The 24,527-nt window shown below is 43.1% G+C and overlaps 1 protein-coding gene across 1 annotated transcript in view; it reads left to right on the forward strand.

The window, feature by feature from the left end:
- The first annotated feature begins 1,988 nt into the window (after nucleotides 1-1,988).
- The window catches only part of rab6ba (RAB6B, member RAS oncogene family a), a 72,553-nt gene continuing 50,014 nt past the window's right edge, over nucleotides 1,989-24,527 (forward strand). The window contains exon 1 of the mRNA XM_030727589.1: nucleotides 1,989-2,177. Within this exon, the coding sequence (XP_030583449.1) occupies nucleotides 2,108-2,177 (70 nt within the window). The 5' untranslated portion in view covers nucleotides 1,989-2,107. The remainder of the gene's footprint in view (nucleotides 2,178-24,527) is intronic.

A 24,527-nucleotide genomic window follows, 5' to 3' on the forward strand; every position in this document is an offset into this window, starting at 1 on the left:
TACATCACACATCTTTGGTTTTAAAAACTGTTTCACATCTTCCCAAATTAACTGAAGCTGTTAACAGAATGAGAAGAAACAACTTCCACGACTTTACACCCCAAACATCTATAAAACAACATGTACTGCATTGAAAAGATGCTGGTGCTGGTCTTTGTTGTAATGCCAGTTTGTACCACAAGATGGTGCAACAATGTAGCCCTTATTTAATCAGGGAAGTCATTAAAATCCCATTCTTATTTACAGTGGGGACCCTGGCAAAAGGCCAAGCTTCCTGGGGGAACTGGGCACTAAAACATACCAACAGTTAAAAGATGAAACTCTCTCAACATGCTCACTGGCAAATTGCTGCCCCCTGGTGGTGAAAGTTTTAGGTACGTTTTGCAGAGATTAATTACACAAAGTACCTTTAAAGGAAGTTAACTCACAATTAGGTTTTTGTTTTAGTTTCATCAAACAATCCAAGTCAGAAATCCCAATAAAAGGAGCTCTCACACAGTTTTTATTCCTGTCTATATTCAGAGGCTTTCTAATGACAGAGCTGTTCATTGAGTTTGAATTTAAGGGAGATAAGATATTTTCAAAGTAAAAAAAACTTTACTTCAGTGGGCCATTTAAACAAACTGAAACAGGAAACATTCTTTTAAGATCAGATGTACTTTGATTTTTCCAGAATCTGGGGGATTCCTGCCAAAGAGTGAAACCCCAAACCTAAAACTGAATATGACAAAGAAGTTCAAGAAGATCAAAATTATACAGAAGACACTCAAGTAAACATAAAAAATAAATAAGTAAACATATTAATACAGCGCTGTGCAAAAGACTTGAGTCACCCCTCATTTCTCTATATTTTGCTATAAAAATGGGAAACATACATGGAAACAGTATTTAAGGAAAAACAGAGCTTGTACAGTTCTAATGAGCTTGACTGTGACCGCCTTTATTCTTGAGCTCAGGCTGAACCCTCTGAGGCAGCTTCCGGTCATTTCTTTAAGCAGTCTTCAGGAAAAGTTCTGCAGGCTTCCTGAAGGACATTCAAAGCTCTTCTTTGGATGTTTCTGCCTTTGGTTCTGTTCTCTGTCCGGATGATACCACACTGCTCCATAATGCTGAGGTCCGGCCCTGGGGAGGCCGATCCATGACTGATAGGGTTCACCTGTATGTTTATACTGGAGTGGCAGTGTGTTTGGGATCATTGTCATGCTTAAAAATGAAGCTGTTACCAATCAGGTGCTTTCCAGATGGTAGTGCATGGTGGATCAAACTCTGATGGTACTTTTCTGCATTCATAATTTCATCTATTTTGACAAGATCTGCAACACCAATGGCTGAAATGCAGCCCTGAACCATGACGGAGCCTCCACCATGTTTTACAGATGGCTGAGGATGGGTCTGCCACTTCTTTTGTCCTCCATTTGTCCAGATTCCTGAATATATACTTTATTGATCCTCAGACTTTTGAGTGTTGGAGCAGCCAAAATATTAAATATTAAACCTTAAACTTGTAACAAAATAAGTAGAGTAGCTTGATAAGACAAAACAAAAATGATGCAGGGTATGCCAAAACTAATATCTTGATAAATGAAAAATGATCATTAAAGCAAAATAAAACAAAGTAAAACCAGCTCAGAGTGCAGAAAGAAAGAAGAGGAAACATTCCTCCAAAATGTAACCTTTCAGTCACAAATGTTTCTGAAAACGTTCCAAATAGTAACTAAAAATGTGTAAAAATGTTACCACACACACACACACACACACACACACACACACACAGCGTTTCCGTGTCTTCAAACTTTGTGCTGAACCCAGAAAAGATCAAAGTGCCGCCCGGCAGCAGCTCCTCTACACCAGTCCCATGACGTCATTTTATATCACGAAGAACAACACCGCGCATGCGCACAAGAAAAAAAAAAAAAAACCCCAAGCGTCACGGAGCGGTGCAGCAGTGTGTGTGTGTGTGTGTGTGTGTGTGTGTGTGTGTGTCACGAAGAGAGGGAGAGAGCGTCTGAGCAGCGCCGCCTTTTCCATCCAACATCTCAGAACTCGAGTGGGAGCGCACTCAGCTACACCCAGTCCGTACTCCCCCCTCTTCTTCCTCCTCTTCAAAATGTCCGGGGGCAGCGACTTTGGGAGTCCTTTAAGAAAATTCAAACTGGTCTTTCTCGGGGAGCAGAGTGGTAAGGACGCCTTTAATTCTCCGTAGAAGTTGGTTTTGTGGCCCGTGTGTCAGGTTGGACCCGATGCACCTGCTGCTGCTGGAGGTGGAGGTGGTGGAGCCGGTCAGCAAGTTCACGGCTCAGAGGAAGCGGGTTTATTTAGCCTGATGACTGTGGCTGTTACAGGGCGTCTGTGCGGAGTTTCAGGACTTCAGCTGAACGCCAGGAAGAAAAGATGTGTGAGTGGGGCGTGGAGAGCAGATTTTAATCAAATTAGCAGCCGGGAGTGTGAGCACGGTGTCCCTCTGGCTCCCAAGTTTAACAGTAAGAAAGCTGAGGCATCAGACGTTAGGCTGTCAGGGTGGGGGGCTGCTGGATGCGGGCACGGAGACTTGTATCAGCCGCAGGTCTGATGCTGCTGCTGATGGAGGAACAAGTTGGTGAATGTTCGTGTGTGCTGAGACACACCCAGGTTGTCAGTGGCGATGAGATAACTTGTGTGGCTGCAGCCTCTGCCCTGGTATTGTTCCAGCCTGCCTGCTGAGGCTGGGACCAGGTATGTGTGTCTGTGTGTGCTGACCTGCTCAGTGCATTATTATTTCACACTAAAGAACACATTTTGCCACCGCACACCCTCGGAGTCCAGAGCCTCTCCCGTTCTGAGGCTGTTTTGCACAGATTACACCGCTCGGCCGCCTCAGACAGGATCTGAATCTCTGCGTTTTGTCTCCTGAGCAGGGCAGGTCTTTATGTGGTCTTGAGCAGCCAAATGGACCACATTAGTCACGGTTCAGTCCTCCACTAGGTCATATTGATCACCCAGTACAGTGGGGGTCATGCATCAGATTGAATAATGCTTCATTTACAGCAGTGTGCCGTGGTTATTACTGTATCCAACTAACAGGACATCATGTCATTTAACCCTGAATCCACCAAAGGGATACTTTTCATTTCTCTGTGTTTCTCACGCCTGCACTCCTTCCTTTAACTGTGACAGCTAATCTGAAATGTTCTCCTCAAACATTTTCATATGAAAATGAGTTAAAAACACAAACCGCACAAAAAAATCACATTTTTGTGGCTGATCCTCATCTTTTATTTCTTAGTGTCTTTGTTTCAGGGTGCTCTGGTTCCTCCGGGCTTCTGCTTCAAACTAAACCTGAAAATCTTCTTCAGATATTTTAAATACCACACAAAATATTTAGCTAACTGATGCGTCTCCATCAGCTGAGCTGTTATTATCATAACTTTGGCATTAAGAATGTGCCTCAGGGCTTCAGGAACAGTAAATCTCAGCCAGAGTTCACTGCAGGCATCACTCATAAGTGAAACGAATCAAAACCTGTAAAAAAAAATATACATATATTTACATGCACACCTTTCCATTTTCTTTGCCACAGCAATGGGCCAGATTGATAGTATGAAGCATTATTACAAATATCACAGCGGCACTGAAGTGTAATAAAAATGAGGGGTTATTAAAGAAGACTCTCCTCCAGTGAATCCTTAGACTGCACAGTGATGGAGACGCTGCTCATTTGAAGAGAGTGGTTCAGATGGGGCTGCTGGACTGTGGCAGAAATCCGGATCATTTTGGTCAGTAACTAATCCTCATTATTTAACACCATTCTCGATTCATTTAACAAACATAAAACAGTTTATACTGTACTTTAAAACTGTTAAGTCCATGTTCAAACAACAAGAGGTGGAGGTGGTGGGGGAGGCTCAGAGGAGGGAGCTGGCCCTCCGCGTGCTTGTTTTAAACCACGAAGCTGCCGGTCCTGCAGGCTCACAGCCTCAGGTCTGCTGGTGAAGACCAAACCAAACCCCTCCAGGCCTCTGAAGTGAAGCCAAGGCAAAAGTGCCAAAAACTGCAGTTCCACTAATGGCCACTTGAGGCTGATGCCACTTGATGTCATAGACTCCCGTGTTAAAATAAACATGCTTACAGCGTGCTACAGAAACACTTCTTTCTGTGTATGGTTTCCCTTCATAACCACTCTGGGAGGGTGAATGCTAATGACTGGTAGGGGCGTGGCCACTGTGTTTGCCTGTGTCGGCACACCTCCTCTAATTGGAGTCACTGGACCTCTCAATTATATTTGTCCTGCTGGTGCCTTTTGGAGCATCTTTAATTGTATTACTCCACAAAAAAGGCTTGTTGGCACGTAGAGACAAGTCGGTTCTGGTCAGGGAGTCATCGATCTGTTTAGACAACTTTTTCTTTCTTTCAAGTTGTGTGAAATCTGTGTAGTTATGGACTTTTTGATGATCTTGTAAAGTTTCTCAGTGAACTATGGCTGACAGACTTGGAGTACGGTAATAAGCATCTACTGCTGAGGTCGAGGGCTGCACAGTTATCATGATTTTGGCTTCCCACTGTTAGATGAACATGATTGACCAATATTGAAACTGCTCCTTAGATCAGCAGCTGACCACATGCCCGTGTGTTGTTCTCTGCACCGTGCAGCTTGAAGCTTCCTGGATGCATTTCAGATGAGTAGCATTAAATCAAAGAGAGATCCAGCGGCTAACAGACCCTCGAAAACAAAAATCAAATGTCTGGCACGGCGCAGAGCTCGGCCCTTGAAGCGGATTATCACCGATTATTGGAAATGCATCAGGATTTTGAGCAAGTGATGCTAACCAAGAAGAAAGTGCTGTAGATTTGAGTCTGTATCACAAAACAACACAATTTAACTGTCTGAAAACACACCACCAACTGCCATATAACAAAGGCCAAGAAACCATTCAGCACCAGCTAACATGAATCGTCAGACGTCAGTGAAAGCGACCCTGAACGTCTGCAATAAATAAGGACGTGAATAAGGAGGATTTTTTTTTTTTATGCATAGATTTTTACATTAGCGGGGCCATTTTCCCACAGACTTCCATATAAATGTCTTTTTACAACCAGAGGAGTTGCCCCCTGCTGGCCATTAGAAAGAAAGCAGGTATAAGGTACTGTGTCCATCTTTTGCTTACAGTCTATGAGTAGCCCCTCCTTTTGCCACTGACGCTGGTGTTTCCAGCTTTGTTGCTGCTGTCTGACCATTTTTACACCTGATTTCATTGTAATGCTTCAGATTTCTCTTTGCAGATTATAAAACCCACAGCACACCGTCCTCGGTCATTTCGCAGGGCTCTCATCTCCAAATGAAAGTAAATTAGATGCAGTTTATATTAAATGTACAAACATACGCCTGCTAGTTAGTTTTTCCTCTTGGGCAATTTTATGACATTAAGTGCTAAGCAACAAGCCAAAGGGGATTTATTTGTCCGTTTCAACATAACATCAGGGAGTGCTCCGTCTGTATTTACCCGACTACAAAGCCGTCTGATTCTTTTGACATTTCAAATTAAGGTCAATCTGAACTGATAGAGGCATCATTTCTTATCCAGTTAATATATGAATCTTGATTAATTGGTTATAGAAGTGAATACAAATAAAATCTTTATTTTTCTCTTTTGGTGTGCTGTATAAATCTTAATTTGAGGCTTGTGTAAACATCACTGATTCATAGTTCAAATAAGATGTGCATAAAAGACTGGAGGCAAACAAAAATGGCATTTAAGCTTTTATTGCATCTCAGTTCATTTCTTCACCTGCATGCAAAAATACCTGGAAAACAGACTTCCAATAGAAAGTAAGGGACCAGAAACTGTATCCAAAGAACCACATACATGAGCAGACACTAAAACTAACAATAGGTCTGAATTATTGATAAAGAACATTTCTTATCCTAAGCAAAGTGGGGGCCACTTTGTAATTAAATTCTCTAATTGTGCAGCTTGTTGTTGCAGCTCGGAGTCATTGCTCATCAACACGTGGTCTTAATAAATAGATGCTGTTGCAGGGCGTTTACTCACCAGCAAACAGCAGGACTGCGTTTATCAGCGTTTCTGTGTGTGTTGTGTTGCAGTGAAACGTACACACACACAGATTTACTGGGTTTTGTGTGTAGCTCCCGTGATACGTAACAAAGATTTACAGACTCGGCATTTCCCATAATAACTGCGGACTGTCAGGTTTTATTAGTAAGATGAATGTTTGCTTTGTTAAATATCAGGGTTGTCAGTAGGCTGGCTGACTAATCTGACTTTAATGTCAGTTACATTTGGGCATCGAATGATAGTTGGGATAAAACCATTATTTTTATCACACTTTTTTTCTACAAGGTAATTTGTAGAAACTCCAAAAGGTTCTCGATGTATCCTGATGCCCTTGTCTCTAAATCACCTCTCACCTGTTGTGCTTTTGGCTGAAATGCTGTTGGGTCTCCATCGCTGGCCCCAAACCTTCCACACGGGCCTCATTTTAGCCGCTTACAAAAAGGTGCATAAATGCATGATGATGGAAAAATCAGGGCAAACATACCTTGGCTATCTTTTTATTAATATTAAAGGCTTTTTTATTTATTAATGAATTTTAACACATGTACTGTGCAAAAGTCTTGAGCCTGCCACCTTTTAAAAAAATGTTTTCTAGGAAGATGGGACATAGGTGCAGAGATTTATTGAAACATGTGCAAACATGCATGGAAATACAGTATGTAAGACAGCACCAGCAAGGCATTTGATTAATGGAGGAACTGTTTTTTTTTATTTTCAGGATAGAACTAACTAAGCTGCTAATATTAGCATGCCTGTTATGGACAAACTCCAAGCTATTTTACAAACTTCTGGCTACATCATGCAGGCGCTCAGGGCAAACTTCTCAGTTTTGAGGATGAGCGATGGACGTGACTGCCAATGAGAGTGAAGAATGCTGTTGACTGACACGTGATTGGATGGTAAACATGGTAGAGGGTTACCCAGACAACAGGGACGAAGCAAAGCACAGCTAACGAATCGCTGGATCTGTGGACGGGTTTAACCTACAGCTGGTGAGCGAGCCAGACGGTTTTCTGAGGTTACCCTAAACTCCTTTTAATAATTAAAGTTGCAAAAAAAATAATAATACAGAATAATGATCATTATAATTGTCTAGCAGCTTTGTTGTGCTTTAGAGGCACTTCAATTGGCCCCATTCACTGGGTTTTCTTGCCCCTCAGAGAGGTTTAAGACAAAGGCATCAGTGTTGTAATGTAATTACCTTTAATGGCCATAATAAACATTCTGTTTGTCAAATAGCCAGAAGTAACAGGGACATAAATAGATTTCTGTCAGATACAGTACCACAGCCTCTAATATGTGGGGCCCAGTCATGTTGACCCACCCCAAAGACCCACTGTGAGGCAGGCAAAGCCCTGATTCTGATGTTCACAGGAGACCCAGCAGGTCTGTGCATCCAGTCTCAGAGAGTTAAGTGTGCGCCTGTTATCGGTGCGAGGGGACTTCATTTGTCAACCATCCAGACAGCGGCCGCGGCAGCCTCATCTCCGGCGGAGCTCTGTCTCTCTGACATGTCGACTATAATTGCAGCTGGTGCCCAGGCGGGCGTGAATCCCGTCAGCTCAGTCGCTATCTTTTATTAATATACACGACTGGACTGAAGTATGTCAGGAGCCGCTGTGAAAAAAGAGCTCTTGTTCTTTCTGGGTTGAGAGTCCCCGTGTACAGTGAAGGCCCCGTAATGGTGGAAGTGTCTGAGAAAGGAAAGATGGCACGATGTTGTGTTTTTCATAAAAGAATTAGCTAACATCAGAGCGGTGGAGGCTCCACATTAAGTGGGTGGAAGCAGGAGGCAGAATGTGAAATGAGCTGTCAGGAAGTCTCTTCACTCGTCTACTTCTTTGGGTGTTTTCTGCACTCGCTGTACAAAGAGGCCTGCCTGAAGGTTTCCTTGAAAAAGCTGAAGGCTTTAAGTGGGCCAATCAGCTGTTTCCACGCTCCTGAGAGCAATCAGCCAGGTCATTGTTAGAACACCTCAGATTACTGATCTGCATCTATTGGGCCATACAGATTGTGCCACAGGCGTGTTTTCACAGGAGCAGTACTACATGGTACTTTGTAAAAGCCAATTGTTTGGAGCTAATCCCCTGGCTGAATGCTTCATTTCACTGCAGACAAACACATGGGAATATATTTGGTGGATACATCCGCTTGGCTGCCATGAGCTTTTGCTCACTGAATCAAAATGCCATCTTCTGCCCTTCGCTGCACAGAGATTACTGCTGTACACACCAGTGCCGGCTTCAAAATACTGCTGAATCACCGGACTGACGTGCTCCAAAGTAGGACTCAGTTAGTCGTCTAAAGCATCAATCAGAATGTCTCCAGGAAACGGCTTTCTGAGCACATGAAACTGTGTGGCTCGGCACGCTCAGGCATGCACCAGCCAACAATTTCTCACTTTCAGGCTCTGAAACCACAAATGCAGATATAGATGCGACGTATTTCACACGTCAATCACATACAGCTTTTTGTGCACACTCTGCACAATGATAAGCAGAAGTTAGTGCGGAAAACTCAAACCACTGTAATGTGTTTTCAAGCTTTTTGTCTTTGTCCCTGTTTAAGAAGGAACCTGTCGAGTTTGATGGGACGGCTTCTGGGACTTAAAGTGTAGATGTGGAGCCTGTATGCACACCATGGTATTTAATCATAATTATTATTATTTCTGCATAGGTGTGCCTTTAACCCACAAGCAACAAAGCTATTTTAGAGCCTAATGTGACCAAATGTGGTAATTAATGAACTCATTTATTTGTTCTGTGTAGGAATGCTCTTTCTAATGGCTCTGTTGGTGTTTATCTACCTATACTGTTCCAGCACCTAGGCATGCAGACTGCTTCTACCAACATCAGTGAAAGAATGGGTCGCTCTCAGGAGCTCAGTGAATCCCAGCGTGGTACCGTGATAGGATGATACCTGTGCAACAAGTCCAGTCACTGCTAAATATTCCACAATCAGCTGTTAGTGAGATTATAACAAAGTGGAAGCGATTGGGAACGACAGCAGCTCAGCCATGAAGTGGTAGGCCACGTAAAATCACAGAGTGGGGTCAGAGGATGCTGAGGGTCAAAGTGCACAGAGGTCACCAACTTCCTGCAGAGTCAGTCACTACAGACCTCCAACCTTCATGTGACCTTCAGATCAGCTCAAGAACAGTGAGAGCTTCATGAATGGGTTTCCATGGCAGCTGCATCCAAGCCTTCCATCACCAAGCTCAATGCAAAGTGTTGGATGGTGTAAAGCACGCCGCCACTGGACTCTAGAGCAGTGGAGACGTGTTCTCTGGAGGGATGAATCACACTTCTCCATCTGCCATCTCTATCTGGTGGAGGGGGGTTATGGTGTGGGGGTGTTTTTCAGGAGTTGGGCTCGGCCCCTTAGTTCCAGTCAAAGGAACTCTTAATGCTTCAGCATACCAAGACATTTGGGACAGTTTGATGCTCCAACTCTGTGGAACAGTTTGGGGATGGCCCCTTCCTGTTCCAACACGACTGCACACCAGTGCACAAAGCAGCTCCATAAAGACATGGATGAACCAGTTTGGTGTGGAAGAACTTGACTGGCCTGCACAGAGTCCTGACCTCAGCCTGATAGAACACCTTTGGGATGGATTAGAGACTGTGAGCCAGGACTTCTCTCCAACATCAGTGGAAGAACGGTCAGAAATTCCCATAAACACTCCTAAACCTGTGGAAAGACTTACCAGAAGAGCTGAAGCTGTTACAGCTGCAAAGGGTGGGCCCACATCATATTAAAGCCTCTGGATTAAGAATGGATGTTACTCAGGTTCAAGGTGCCTTGAGACGACTGTTTGCTGTGATTTGGAGTTATATAAATAAAACTGAATTGAATATGTGTGTGAAGGCAGATGCTTTTGGCAATGCAGTGCAGCACTGTTGGGGCTTTTTAGCTTTTACTTTGAAAGGACAGTGGGGAGAAGATGGGAAAACTGGGATGAAGAGCAGGGGGAGGACACACAGCTTCAGGGGGGATTCAATCCTGGATGAATCTGGCATTTTAATACGTATCAGCTGATGATAATCTCTCACTTTGTGCATCAGAGGAGGTTGTAGATGAATTGTGTGGAGAACACTGTGGTGCTTTTAATGTGGGCTGATTTGTTTGTTGTTTTGTCACAAATGTTCCAGCTCCTTAAAACTTTATGTAACACCTTTGCAAAGACTAATGATCTTTATTTATCCAAGTTTAACTTTGGACATAAATGAAGATGGAAAACTAAAAGTGGCTGCATTTGGAGCATCAGTGAAGTTAAGCCAGTTGACATATATGTTCTACTTGGTGGTTCGTTACAGAGCAATGGTTAGCACAGGGAAGATGGAGAATGTTAAAGTTCATACTGAGTGTCCCTGATGAGCAGAGACTAACACCATCTTATGGCAGAAAATGGTCCAAACATCAGCAAAGGGAACACCTGAAGTTATGAGGATATGAGAGGATATGACATCTGATGATCCACATGATGCCGCACCCAAGAAACATGTTTCAACACTATTACAAAAGTGTTTTCTTTCCTAAAACTACAATCATCTTGAAAATGAGTCAAAACAAAGTCTTTCACGTTGTGCAAGAGCGTGTACGGCCAGACAGGTGAGTGAAGGGTGGATCAGGTGAGGTCTGTGTCCGCTCTTCTGGGGATCATTAGTTTGACTGAAACTGTCATTAACTGAAAGGATGCAAAGGATGAATGCAGCTTTAAATGTGGGGTCTGTCAGTGTACAGAGGAGCTGCTGTTTTGTGATTTCTGCTTGTCCCACCTCCTCACAATCCTCTTAACTGAATCATTAAGAGTGGCAGTAGATGAAGACTTCCAGCTTGTAGCGTTTTCTGTGATTGAGGAACTGCAGATTGGCTCCAGTCTTCGTTCCCTGAGCAGCATCTGTGTCTGCTGTAATATCTGCCAGTCTACCTCTGTCTAAAGATAGCTGGGCTTCTTTCATTTCACATCTAATTACATCTTCCCGGAAAGTGTTCCTCTCTTATGGATTGGGGGAAACAACTCCCTGATAGCTTTGATCTGCTATTGATCGTCTCAGCTGTCCATTAATGGTCCGAGTTAGTCCCTTTATCTCTGGCTTTAGGGCAACAACGATGTTTTCTTAACCAGCAGGCTGCCATTTTTTATACTCCAAACAGCTGGGCCTCATTACCTGTTTATGCCTTCATCCTGGTGATAGCCAGGGCAGAAGAAGTGATGACATTCTGTATAAAAATATACTTTTTATTTTATATAAAGATAAACAAAAAAAAAGCCCCTTCATCAAAAGGAAACTGAACCACAGTCTTCTATTCATGTTAAACTCACTGCAGGCAATTAGGAGACACAACAGAGACATAAAAACCTGCATAGTTTTTAACTGTTCTGACTGAGTCAGTGCTGATAGGAAAAACAGATGCATTCATTAATGCATGTTCCTTTTCAGCAGCATTATGGTGCAGTGGTTACTGTCGCCTCACAGCAAGAAGGTCCTGGGTTTGAGTCCGGGCCCTTGTGTGTGGTGTTTGGATGTTCTCCCTGTGTCTGTCTGAGCTCTGTCTGGGTACTCCAACGTCCTCCCGCAGTCCAAAAATATGCATGGGGTTAGGTTAACTGGTGATACTCAGTTGGCTGTAGGTGTGAATGTGAGTGTGAATGGTTGTCTGTCTGTCTGTGGTAGCCCTGCGACCTGTCCAAGGTGTGCCCCGCCTCTCGCCCTATAGGCTCCAGCCCCCCCACCACCCTGAAAGTGGATAAGGAGAAGAAGCTGGATGGATGAATTGGAGTTTTAGTCTACTACTCTTTATACACTGCCAAACACAGGACATCATATCATATGTATCATCATAATCTACAAAAACACTTTTCTAGCCATTATTTTACACCGTAAGTCAGGAACCGAGGGGGGAACTGTAATCATATTGAGCATTTGTTTAGAAACTGAGAGCTTATCTATCATATGCTATATGATTCTGGACAGCTTGAATGATTGGGCAGCTTCAGCACACCAAGGGGCGTGGACTCTATAGAAACAGACATTTCAAATCATGTGATATATGTGTATGTGATTCGGACTGGAGAAGTGTAGTCAGATGGTAACAAAGAGAGAGAAGGTAGTCAGAACTGAGAGGATTGCACTACCAGAAGGCAACATTGCAGACAATGAAGACAGCTGCAAGTACCTTGGAATCCCACAGGCAATTGGGAACCATGAAGAGGCCACTAGGACAGCTGCAACCTCCAAATACCTGCAGAGAGTAAGGCAAGTGCTGAAGAGTCAGATGAATGGGAAGAACAAGATCCAGGCAATCAACACCTACACCCTGCCAGTTGTCTGATATCCTGCTTGGATAATAAGCTGGCCAGAGGAGGAGATAGAAGACACTGACATCAAGACAAGAAAGCTCCTTACCATGCATGGAGGGTTTCACCCCAAATCCAGCACCCTGAGACTGTACGCTAAGTGGAAGGAAGGAGGCCGAAGACTAGTGAGTGTCAGAACCACTGTCCTAGATGAAACAAAGATCCACGAGTACATCAGGAAGATGGCCACAAAGGATCATGTGCTTAGTGAGTACCTCAGGCAGCAGAAATCCGAGGAGGAAGAACAGGAACCATCATGGAAGGACAGGCCTCTGCACGGCATGTACCACCGGCAGATAGAAGAAGTGGCTGACATAGAGAAATCCTACCAATGGCTGGACAAGGCTGGACTGACAGACAGCACAGAGGCACTAATCATGGCAGCACAAGAGCAAGCTCTAAGTACAAGATCAATAGAGGCTGGGGTCTACCACACTAGGCAGGACCCCAGCTGCAGGCTGTGCAGAGATGCTCCTGAGACAATCCAGCACATAACAGCAGGGTGCAAGATGCTAGCAGGCAGGGCATACAAGGAACACCATAACCAAGTGGCCGGCATAGTATACAGGAACATCTGTGCAGAGTATGACCTGGAAGTCCTGAGGTCAAAATGGGACATGCCCCCAAGGGTGGTTGAGAACAACAGAGCTAAGATCCTGGGGGAATTCCAGATACAGACAGACAAACTTGTGATGACTAACCAACCGGACATCGTAGTGGTGGACAAACAAAGGAAGAAAGTCGTGGTGATAGACGTTGCAATACCAAGTGACGGGAACATCAAGAAGAAGGAACACGAGAAGCTCGACAAACACCAAGGGCTCAGAGAGGAGCTGGAAAGGATGTGGAAGGTGAAGGTAACAGTGGTCCCTGTGATAATCGGATCACTCGGGGCACTGACCCCCAAACTGGGAGAGCGGCTCCAGCAGATTCCTGGAACAACATCTGAGATCTCTGTCCAGAAGAGCGCTAAGATACTGCGCAGGACCCTCAAGCTCCCAGGCCTCTGGTAGAGGACCTGAGCTTGGAGGGCAAAGACCGCCCACAGGGCGAGCTGGGATTTTTAATTATATATTTATATATATATAATATATGTTTTTTTTCAGTACTGCAGTAGTTGCTTTGCAGTCAGGGAATACCAACTGGAGCAATAGTAGCTCTGTATACAGGACTTATGCTGCACAGCTGAGCGGCTGTGTTCTCACAGGCTCATGGGAAAAGCCTCACTTATACACTGTGCCCAGAATAAAACAAATCTCATGCAGTGATGTAGAGAAAGTGTGTGATTCAGTTCATCCTCTCAGTGTGAGAGGGGAAGATTTAGGATGCTGTATCTGACGACACACTTTCACAAAGATAAAACGGTGAGCGTGGGTGCTGCTCTTTTACAAATCTAACTTCTTACCCTATTGTATTGGAGATCAGCTTTAACAAGGATTCAGGAACTTTTTAAAGTGCCTGACACTGTTCAGGCAGAGAAACTGTTTTCACACTGCTGTCTCTAAATTGTGTGTCTTAGAGACAGATTGGCTTCTTGCTTAATGTGATATCTTTTGAAGGAGAAAGGCAGAGAATCCTATTTGAACTTAATCCCAATTGCTCAAACAGAACGGCTCTGTGAATAAAATCCCTGCTGTGGAGGAAGGCTGTCATTTACCCAGCATGGGATGTGACACTTGACTGAGTTCAGCAGGTCTCCATCGGTGTTTACCTTTTCTCCAGCCTCCTGGATGAGCCCTCATCGTGGGGCTCAATGCATCTTGGTGAAGCCTTCATAAAGGGATGCAAGGCTCAGTGGGGTTTTTTCTATTTAACCAGTGGGTTTTTAAACCTTTTTATCAATTCTAGTAATAATAAATGTTTTTAAGCACTGATTAATACGGTAGACGTGACTGCAAGAATGTATTTGTCTCATTGAGATGCCAGAGTGAGCAACATGCAGAAGGTCCTGCAGGGATTTATGGAGTGGAGGCAAGCTGAACATTCATCACTGCAGTTTAACATAGTCGGGAGCATTAAATCTAACTCAGTGGGCAAAGAAATTAATCACTAGCAGACAATTTGCAGAGAAATGCACTGCAGAAAACCAGCTCCCAAAAACAGGGGAAAAAAAACTGACATAAATGGGTGTGGAGGAGCACAAAAATGAATGAAAATCTAACTTTTAATAAGTTTCTACAAACATGTAAAAATGCAGTCTGAAAGAGAACAAACAGAAATCCAAAAATAAACACAAGGAGCCAGGGAACGGCTCAGGAAAACACACCCCGGGGAGACGAACAACAACAACACGGACCCTGACTCACTGTTGGTAGACGCCCCTGAGAGACTGGATCAGTGCAGTAAAGACAGTGTTTGCCTATTCACTCATTAAATCAATATTACCTTTGTTATTAGTTACTTTATTATAAGCACACACATATTAAACATTGACTAGCTGCTCATTATTATGTATATTATGGTAGCCTCATGGCTATGGTTAGCTTAATATGGTGTAGGCTTAGTTTTGTGTGGGCTATCTTACAATATTTAAGCATCATAAGTATTTATTTCCCACAGGGAATATTTTCTGCCATATAAAAAAAAATCCCAGGTTGGTAGCCGTCCTCCCTGCAGCACTCTGTTTTATTGGGACAAATTGCTCCAGTCTCTATGTGCACTTTGTAATGGCACAGCATAATATCATACTATATAAACTATGCTGCAGACCTAGAGTACTATAAATATAATTAAAATCTTCCTTGCAGTGAGCATTTTTGTAGTAATAATACCACATATTGTTGCATTTATCCTTTTAGCAGATTCTTTCTGTCTTTCTGCATCCCTCTGCAGAGCTGGCTTTGTCCTCCTGTCGATGGACAGGAGGACATCTTCAGGCTTAATTTAAATCTTTTCTCTTTGTTTGTGTTAAATTTCTGGACCCTGATTGATTCTTTAGCAGCTGATGCTGATCCTGCAGCTTTAGCCTCGGAGCAGAGGCAGTCCTTAACCTGAAAGCTGCTGGTTACAGTGCTTGTTTTGTTTCTACTGCAGGTGAACGAGCTTAAATTTCAGAGCTTGTGATTAGCCCTGAGTCAGGATTTCTTTGCTGGGCTCAGTGTCCAAATATCAAAGCTGCATTTTGTGATAGACTGCAGCTTCCAGGCCAACACACAAATCTACAGAACAAACTCACAATGTATTACATTCTTTAAGCCCTGCCGAAAAGTTCGACCACATATTTTTATGTTTGTAATTAAAGAATTAGACTTACAAATGATTTCATTTAATGTCACAGACATTAAATGCATCGGTACCCTGGATGGGTGATCTGTTTGCGATAATTCACGGAGAAAATGTGAGAAAATGTATTTTGGGTTCATTTTGAAGCTTCACGCTGCGATGTGAGATCAAAACAAGTTCTCCTTTCTGCCTACATTTGGAGCCCAGGCTCATCTTCCAGCTACGATTCTTTCTGTGCCAAAACTATTTTTAATGTAGTCAGAATCAGCTGATTTTGAGGGAGTTAAGTGGGTCTTTTATTTAGATTTGCTAAATTTCATATGGAATGATCCTTCTGTGGAAGCCTCACTGGTTTCTCAGTGCACGCATAAACACTTTTTACTGGTCTGGCTGCTCTCCAGAGCCACGGAAAGCACTAAGTGAGATCCTTATTTTATTAGTTATAAGAACTGTTTCTGAGTTTTGGGGTATTTTTTGGCTCCAGTGGGGGAAACATGGCTTAATCTAATTTATATTAGTTTGTGTGTCTGTGCCAAAATGTGACACAGAAATCTCAGATGTGTCAGGGTGCGAAGTGTGCTGCCCAAGCCCGATGTTGCTGATGGATTACGGTGCTGCAGGTAGATGCAATAACTCATGAAGTGGCAAATTCAGCACTAGTTTAAACAAGCTTGATTTATAAATAGGTTAGACCTAAATTATCCCGGGTGCAGTTTTTATTGTCAGGACATCAAATGATGTTAGCACACCTGCACTTTGGTCAAAATTAGCCCAGTATATTCCTTTTCCTTGTTCTTCCATTAATAGGTGTCCATATGGACACCTGGGTAATAAAATATCAGTCACTTAAGAGTATTTAAATCCTCATAGGCAGTTTTATTCATCATGGTCCTCTCCTTAGACTGTATATAAAAGATGGAGATAGGAAAGTCCTGCTGTGAAGGTGAAACCAGATGACAGACGGGGGGGAGGGATAAAGGTAAATGTTAAAGATAAATGGTAAATAGACTGGTACCCATATAGCACCTTTCTACTACAAGTCTCATCCATCCAATCACATACACATTCATACGACACTTTTATCTATGCCTGAGTGCTTTTTGTCTAACACACACACTATAACATGCATGCACTGGGGGAAACGAGGGGTTCAGCATCAAGCGCACTTCAGTGCCGACTAGAGGAGCCGGTAGACCGAGCTTCAGACCGATAGACGACCCACTCTACCACATGAGCCACAGCTGTCCCAGTGTGTATTCTGCATTTGACATTAAAATCACAGATTTTAAAAGATGATTGTGACATTTGGTTGTGAAAATTAATTATCATGTGGGGGCCAAAAAAAGAATCAGCACTACCAGCACCTCTGCAGCGTGACAGAATGAAGAACGGTGATCAGATCCAGTTAGTAACAGGTTAGAGGCGCCTTTTCCACCTGCAGTATTGTATACTGTGTCAAAGAGAGAGCGGCTGTTTGGCGTAGGGCTCTACCAAAACCTCCTTGTGATTGCTTTAGTTGTGAGCAGGTTGCCACTGTCACATGTAGTTTGTATGGAAGACATCAACTTGTCTGCAAACGCTGGCAAACTGCTCCCTAAGCGGTTGTTAAACTGTGACGAGTGTGACACAGAGTGGCTTGCTTTGCAGCTGAGTTCACACAACCACTCGCTAACCAGGCCGTACACATTTTTCCCCAGCCTGTGTGACTGGGGCCTAAGGGTGCTGAAGAATCGCCGTTATATACAATCAGAGGAGTCTCCCTCAGCTGGCCATTACAAAGAATGCAGATTTAAGACACTTCCCCATTGGCTTCACTCTTTAGACCCGGAAGCTATGTCCATCCTTTATGGTATCTATGTTTCTGACCTTACAACTTGTCCAATAGATGAAATTTGGGTGTATTTCTAGTTTTCCAGCAAGCACACATCACCTTTATCATTGAACTGCAGTCGTTATCCCCATGTGTTTGTTCATTTAGAGGCTACAAGTCCTTCAGTTTAGAACGAGAGTCATTCTCAGTGTATAATAGGATGTTTTTACTGCTGTGGTCAACTTTTTTCTCAAAAAATACCAAATATGTGCGAATGACTGGAAAAGAAAGCAGTGTCCTGGTTTTCTGGTTTTGTGTCTGCAGCCTCCAGCTGCCCTCTGCCTTCTGAGAGTGAAATCTAATTTGAACATTAAAACGTCATGTTGGTCTCTCTGAAGCCCTCTGGATTCAAACAGCAGAGATGTGACTTCTCTCTTCTTCCCCAAGACAATCAAGCACCAAAGAGTCATATATCTGCGAGCGGGTGTCACACCTCGGTGGATCTGGGATTGGGCTCTTGCTGTGTATGTAGCTGTGTTGTTGCTGTGGCCGCTGCTGCTTTTAGTAAAGTCAAATGCCTCATTAGGCTTCATAGGAGCTGAAATGGCTTTCTGAGTGCTTTGTGTGTGCACGGGAGACTCGGCCTTTGTTGGGTTTGAAAGCATGTTCATCCATTATTCAGAGGTATTGGTAAATGGATGTCCCGTTCATAGTCTCCTTTTTTTGTGCCAGTGTAGTCCATGGGACAGACATCATAAAACAATCAATACTGCACAGATTCCTGAGACCACCACAGTGGGCCTCTGACCCAAATCTTATGCTTCTCTTTGTTTCTGATTCTGATTGGTCTGCATGGATCAGTGTGTTCTGATGCAGCCACACAGGAAAGAAATGTCTCATAAATCAAAGATACAGCCACGGTGTCATTATTAAGTCATTAGCACGTATTTCCAAAGTACTGGACAAATTAAAAACCCAACAACGTTATGGTCCCTGAGGAAACGTCTTTGTTTCCTTTCCTTCTCTGTAGATATCAAAGAGGACCTGTTGTGCTCACTTCTTATTTTCATTCTTGGACTAGAGTATCTTTGCATGACTCAGAATAATCTTTCTGGGCCTTGGTGTAGCTCCAGTTAATCCTCTGCCTGAAACAACCAGCTTTCTTCTGATTGGCTGCCTTTTGTAAAGAGAAGCGAATCAGGAGATGGTTGGCTTAAAGGGAGGGTAGCCTTAAAGGAAGAGGACCTAAACAGCTTGTTTCAGAGGATGCTCTGCTGCTGCACCTAAAGCTGGGCGATATGGGAAAAAAATCACAGGTTTTCAATATCAGTTGATGACTATCTATATGACAATATAAAGCACTACATCACTGTCAGGCTTAAAGGTTCCTTTTTACTCCTAAGTGTAGATGATAAGGTTAATTTTGGTGTAAATATTATGTTTTCTGTCAGAATTTGGAAAATATAAATAATGTAGATGTTAATATGACGGCACGGTGGCCTGGTGGTTAGCACTGCTGCCTCACAGCTAGAAGGTCTGGGTTCGAATCCTTCTGTGTGGAGTTTGCATGTTCCCCCTGTGTCTGCGTGGGTTTCCTCCCACAGTCCACAGACATGCAGTTACTGGGGTTAGGTTAACTGGTGGTTCTAAATTGCCCACAGGTGTGAATGTGAGTGTGACTCTCTCTCTGTGTTGGCCCTGCGACAGGCTGACGACCTGTACAGGTGTACCCTGCCTCTCGCCCTATGACAGCTGGGATAGGCTCTAGCCCCCCTGCGACCCTGAACAGGATAAGTGGAAGAGAATGGATGGATTCTAATACAAAATAAAATCTTAGAAAACTACTGAACCATTTCTTCTGTTTAGATTCATACTGCTTCACATTTTTATAAATAAACGGCTCTATGTATGTCTTCAGTACAAAGTCAGATGTGAACAAACATAAACAAAGTGACGTTCACTCATTTGTGGGCTGGTTATGCTCCAAGGCTCCAAGGCTCATTGTCATTGGCCTTCTGTGGAAAGATGGAACGAGTTCTATCACCTTTAACCCTGTGTCATATTTCTGTGGAGGAAAAGTAATTTTGCATTAACTACCTTTATTATTCTATAGGGCTGCAAACGATTCATCGACATAATCGATGACGTCCACTACAAAATTTGTCAACGTGGAATTTCATCATTGAAGTGTCATATTTTTAAACCCATCCATCTATTGTGTTCCGCTTATTGTGTGATTTTGTAATTGCAGTACACTACAGGAAGATATGGGGCCAGTGTTGCCTCCATTGTCTACCAATAAAAACAGTACCAACAAAGAAGAAAGTAACAACAGCATAACAATGGTGGAGCAGAGAGGAGGGTGGAGAAAATGAAAGAAATTGGAGACAGACTGTCAAAGGTGTGGGAGCGTTTGACAGAAACCAAAATAAAGCTGAATGCAGACTGTTGAAAGCAGAGCTTTCCTTCCACGGCAGCATCGCTGCAATGCTGAGCGTTTAAAAAAAATCTTTTTGATTTAATTTGAAGCCTTATTTGCACTTTTGGACCAAGGTCATTTTTATTTATTTGCACATTATATTTTCATTTAAAAATAAAAATTAATTCACTTAAATATGCATTGTTTATTTGATATTTATTGTGATGGTCGCATTAATATTAAAAATTGATTAGTTTCAAACTCGTATTTTTATGGGTCATCATTTTAACTGTAAGAAGAGACAACAAGGTGATGTTAACAGGTGGGCAGGCTTGAACAGGTGAGGTAAGATCGAAATAATCGTTGACTAATCGATAAAATAATCGACAGATTATTCAACTACCAAAATAATCATTAGTTGCATTGCCCTCACCAGCTGCACCAGTGGCGGTGCCAGGGGGGGCGCTAGGGGGTGCTATAGCTCCCCCTGGAAAAGTCATAGCATAGGGGTGGCTGTAGCTCAGGAGGTAGAGCAGGTCACCTAATGATCAGAAGGTCAGCGGCTACTCCAGGCTGCATGCCAGTGTATCCTTGGGCAAGATACTTAACCCCAAATTGCTCTCCGACGCAACCGTTGGAGTGTGAATGTTAGATAATTGAAGCACTTAGCTTAGTTAATCATGGAGGTGCTTGTATGAATGAGTGTGCATGGGTAAATGTAAACATGCTGTATAAGCGCTTTGAGTGCTCAGACTGAGTAGAAAAGTGCTATTAAGAACTAGTCCATTTACCCCTGTATCACCCCCAAGAACATAGCTTGTGTCTGTGTGTGTTGAGAAGTGAAAGAACAAATGATCCTTGATAGCACCCTCAGTAAACTGCTTTGCCACACAGTAAGTGATATTATTTTGCTGGGAAGTGTAGTTTTTCCTCCAAGGCCTCTCACAGCTCCTGGGATTTCATGTATTCTATTTATGTATCTTCATATTAATATGAAGCCTGAAATTATCCTTTGAGCGCCCTTTTTTCTCTTCTTCTACCTCAGCTTCATGCTGGTCGCCATTTTGCTTTCTGTAGCCCCCCCACAATCAAGCGTGAACAGGACCTTCGTGCGATCCTGCGTACACATTGTCAATGACACTGGCTGTGCCCGAGGTAGGTTGCACATTGTGGTGAAATAATACAGTGCAGTGATCTAACCAGAGAAAAAACCATCAGTCAGGTATTGATGGTGAGGCAGAGTGCACCGGGGTGCGCGCCCGCTTGCTAATTGCAGTAACAGCGATGAGTTCCAATAGCAAACCGGTGAAATTCTCAGCCCGGAGCAAGACGACCTCAGCGTGGTGCAGTGCGGGGCAATCAACCACTGGTTAGAACCCTGGGATCTATGAGGCCTCAGCAGAGTCCAAGAATTAAAATATGCAACTGGAAATGAGCTTGTAGGTCCTCTTTAAAGGATTTTTTTAACCAAACTGTGCGTGTGATGGATGGATAGTTGACAGGCAACTTATTCTGACCAGATGTGTGTTCGCTCGGTGCATAATTCCACCTGTGAGATGATGAAGCGGAGGCCCACATTTTGCTGGAGGCGTTTTCATGTCTAGTGGTTCGGTCTTGGTATTTCCTATCCTAAAAAATGAACAGTGTGGACTTTTAAATTCAGCTCATACGAAAACCTTACATGGCATCAGGTGACGTAAACTGTACGTGATGCTCGTGAGAGCAGCATGTGACCTTCGATTTCTGATTTTTGTCAGATGGTTTATGTGATTCTCGGCACCACACTGGAAAGTTTTAGGCAGAAACATTAACTTCTCAAATGGTGGCAGTTTCTTTTGATCTGTTAATACGCATGTAATTTGTTAACTGTTGGAAATCCATTTGGAGGCCATCTGCTCTTTGGCGTCCTCTCGTTGGGTTCTGGATACCGGCTGCTGTGACTATGAATAAACAAGTACACAGATGCAGGAGTCAGTATCTCTCCCACCGGTCTGCAGCTCCTCCAGATCTTCCTGCTGTCCTTTCTCTGTGAGCACAATCATAAATAGCCACTTATTCTTCTCAGCTCCCTCATTCATTGATAAATTTTGGATATCTGCCTCTCTCCAGTGGGTTGAACGCTCATCTCAGTGTCGTGCAAAAGAATGACTCGCACTGTATTATTTTTAGCCGTCTCCTACGGGCGGGAGCCGGGCCCGTGCAAAAAGCACTGCCACGCTCTGATTGGCTGCCAAGTCCTCGAGGGTATTCCATGATGCCTGCTGCAGAGTGACCATCAGTGGTTTTACCTGCCGACTTGGCACACAGCTTCAGGGCTGAATGGATAAGTTAGTCTATTATTCATCTTTATCTGTAAAGATAAAGAGGAAGAGGCAGTTGGAAGTTTATTGTAATTTACTTTATTTCTGTGAGTGTATTCATTGTATAGTCCTCTTTGTGCACACTTTTATCCATATCTGCTCAAAGCAGCCTCTGGGTGATTGGATATGCCATCAGTTTTCTTTGGGTTACAGTCATTTGGAAAAAAGTTTTTATAGGACTCCTGTGAAAAACTAAGTACACGTTTACTGCTTCCATAGGAATTAAGAGGGTAAGTAGCAGCTAGGTGCTGCTAATCAAATGACGCTTGATTAATTGATCATCAGCAAGTATGATGAACTCTATAAAAGCGTTTGTGGTCTGGTGCATTCAGGTGTACCACAGTCTTGCCAAGAGTGGACGTCCCAGAAGATTTGTCCCAAGGTCAGACCGTGTGATGCTCAGAGAAACTGCAAAAACCAAGTGGAGAGCTGATGATGTGGGCTTGTTTTGCAGCCACAGGACCTGGGTACCTTGCAGTGTTTGAGTTGGCCATGAACGCCACTATATACCAAAGTATCCTAGAGTCAAATGTGAGGCCATCTGTCCAACAGCTAAAGCTTGGCTGAAATTGGGTCATGAAACAGGACAATGATCCCAGGCACAGCAGAATGGCTGAAAATGAAAAGAATGAATGTACTGCGATGGCCCAGAGTACAGACCTCAACCTGCTGTGCTGGGACCTTCAGAGAACTGTACATAAGCTAATGCTGCAAACCTCAATGAACTGAAGCATCGCTGAAAAGAAGAAGGGATCAAAATTCCTCCACAGTGATGAGAGAGACCGATAAAGCCACACAGAAAACAGTACTGAAGCTAAAGGTAGCTCTACAGTCAGCTGAGTTAGGGGTGTGCTTACTTTTTCACAGGACTGCAGAGTGAAAACTTTCTTTTTCACATTATTTTTTTAGACAAAGGTATTTTTGATGGCCAATCTGGACTTAAGGTTCTGGCAATTTGACAGTACATCATATGATTATTATTATTACAATTATTTTTGTATAATGGTCCTATATATAGCTTTAGAGTGGCTCTTTCTTCTGCACTGACAGTAGATTTTAAGTCAATCAGAGTTAATTCATTCACTGTTTAGGAATTACAGCCATTTTTCACATCTAATTTCTGAGGCTCAGGAGTAAATTGGATAGTTGATGAAGCAGTCTGATGCCCAGGTGAGACCTGTTCCCTCCTTATTTCATGACAGATTAAGCACATAAAAGATCTGGAGTTGAGTCCATGGGCTGAGTATGCATTTCAGAGCTGTTCACTGGAACATTCAGCATGAGATCCAAAGATAAAGAGGCCATCTTTAGCCTGAAAACCAAGACAAACCTATCAGAGAGATGGCCAAAACTTCAGAAGCACTCCTTCACCCTCAGACTGATCCAACCTCACTGTCATGAAGAACTCTTCGGGAAATCATTCCTACCATTCTCTATAAAACTGTGTGATAACAAATGAGACCCTTTGGTGGGCCAGCTCTGAACCCTGGGCTGCTCAGCAAAGGGTAAATTAATAAGTGAATTCAGAAGGTTTTGCAGTAATAACATCAAAAACCCACAGCAAGTGTGGACTTGCATCACTGCACATGATTTAGGAGCAGTGAGTCTGGTCCACAGATTCACAGCAAGATTATAAACTCTGTTTATTTAATTGGAAATAAACTCTCAAGATTTCCTTGAATGTGAAGAAAGTTTTGCTAAATTAAAGAATTTATGTTAGTGTCTGGCATTAAAAAGCAAGTGTGCACATTTACACTAGACCCGTAATATCATGTTAATGGTTAAAAAAAGAAGAGTCTTCATTTGGTCACTTACATTGAGTTTTTATATTTTAAGGACATTCATTTAATTTCAGAACCTAGCATGGGTCTGGCTGTGCAGGGCCTTTAACTTGCAATAAAATTGCATTTTGAGCTCTTAAGCGATAACTTGATGAGTTGTGTGCTGGCTGTGCTCAGCGGTGTCTGGGTGATGAAAGTGCGGGCTGTGCCGCAGCAGGTGCCCGGTTCTCTCCGTTAATTGGCCTTCATTTTGCTAACTCACTGTGCAAACTCTTTGAAGCATCACTCCAAGTAGAGACTTCATTAAAACCTAGGCTTTAATTGGAAACCCACGACACAGGAATCCCCTATCTGCGTTACCCTTTATTAAGAGGTCTGTAAGGTGCTGCAGAATTATTGGCTTACTCAGTGCATCAACAGAGACGATTGTGTTGATGTTAAAGGGGACCTAATAAGCTCATTTCCACCTCTATATTTTTATTCTTAGACTCCACTAGAGTAGCTTTGAATGATTCACACTTCAC

The sequence above is a fragment of the Archocentrus centrarchus genome, chromosome 4 (assembly GCF_007364275.1).
Source record: "Archocentrus centrarchus isolate MPI-CPG fArcCen1 chromosome 4, fArcCen1, whole genome shotgun sequence".
In the NCBI taxonomy this organism is placed as follows: Eukaryota; Metazoa; Chordata; class Actinopteri; order Cichliformes; family Cichlidae; genus Archocentrus; species Archocentrus centrarchus.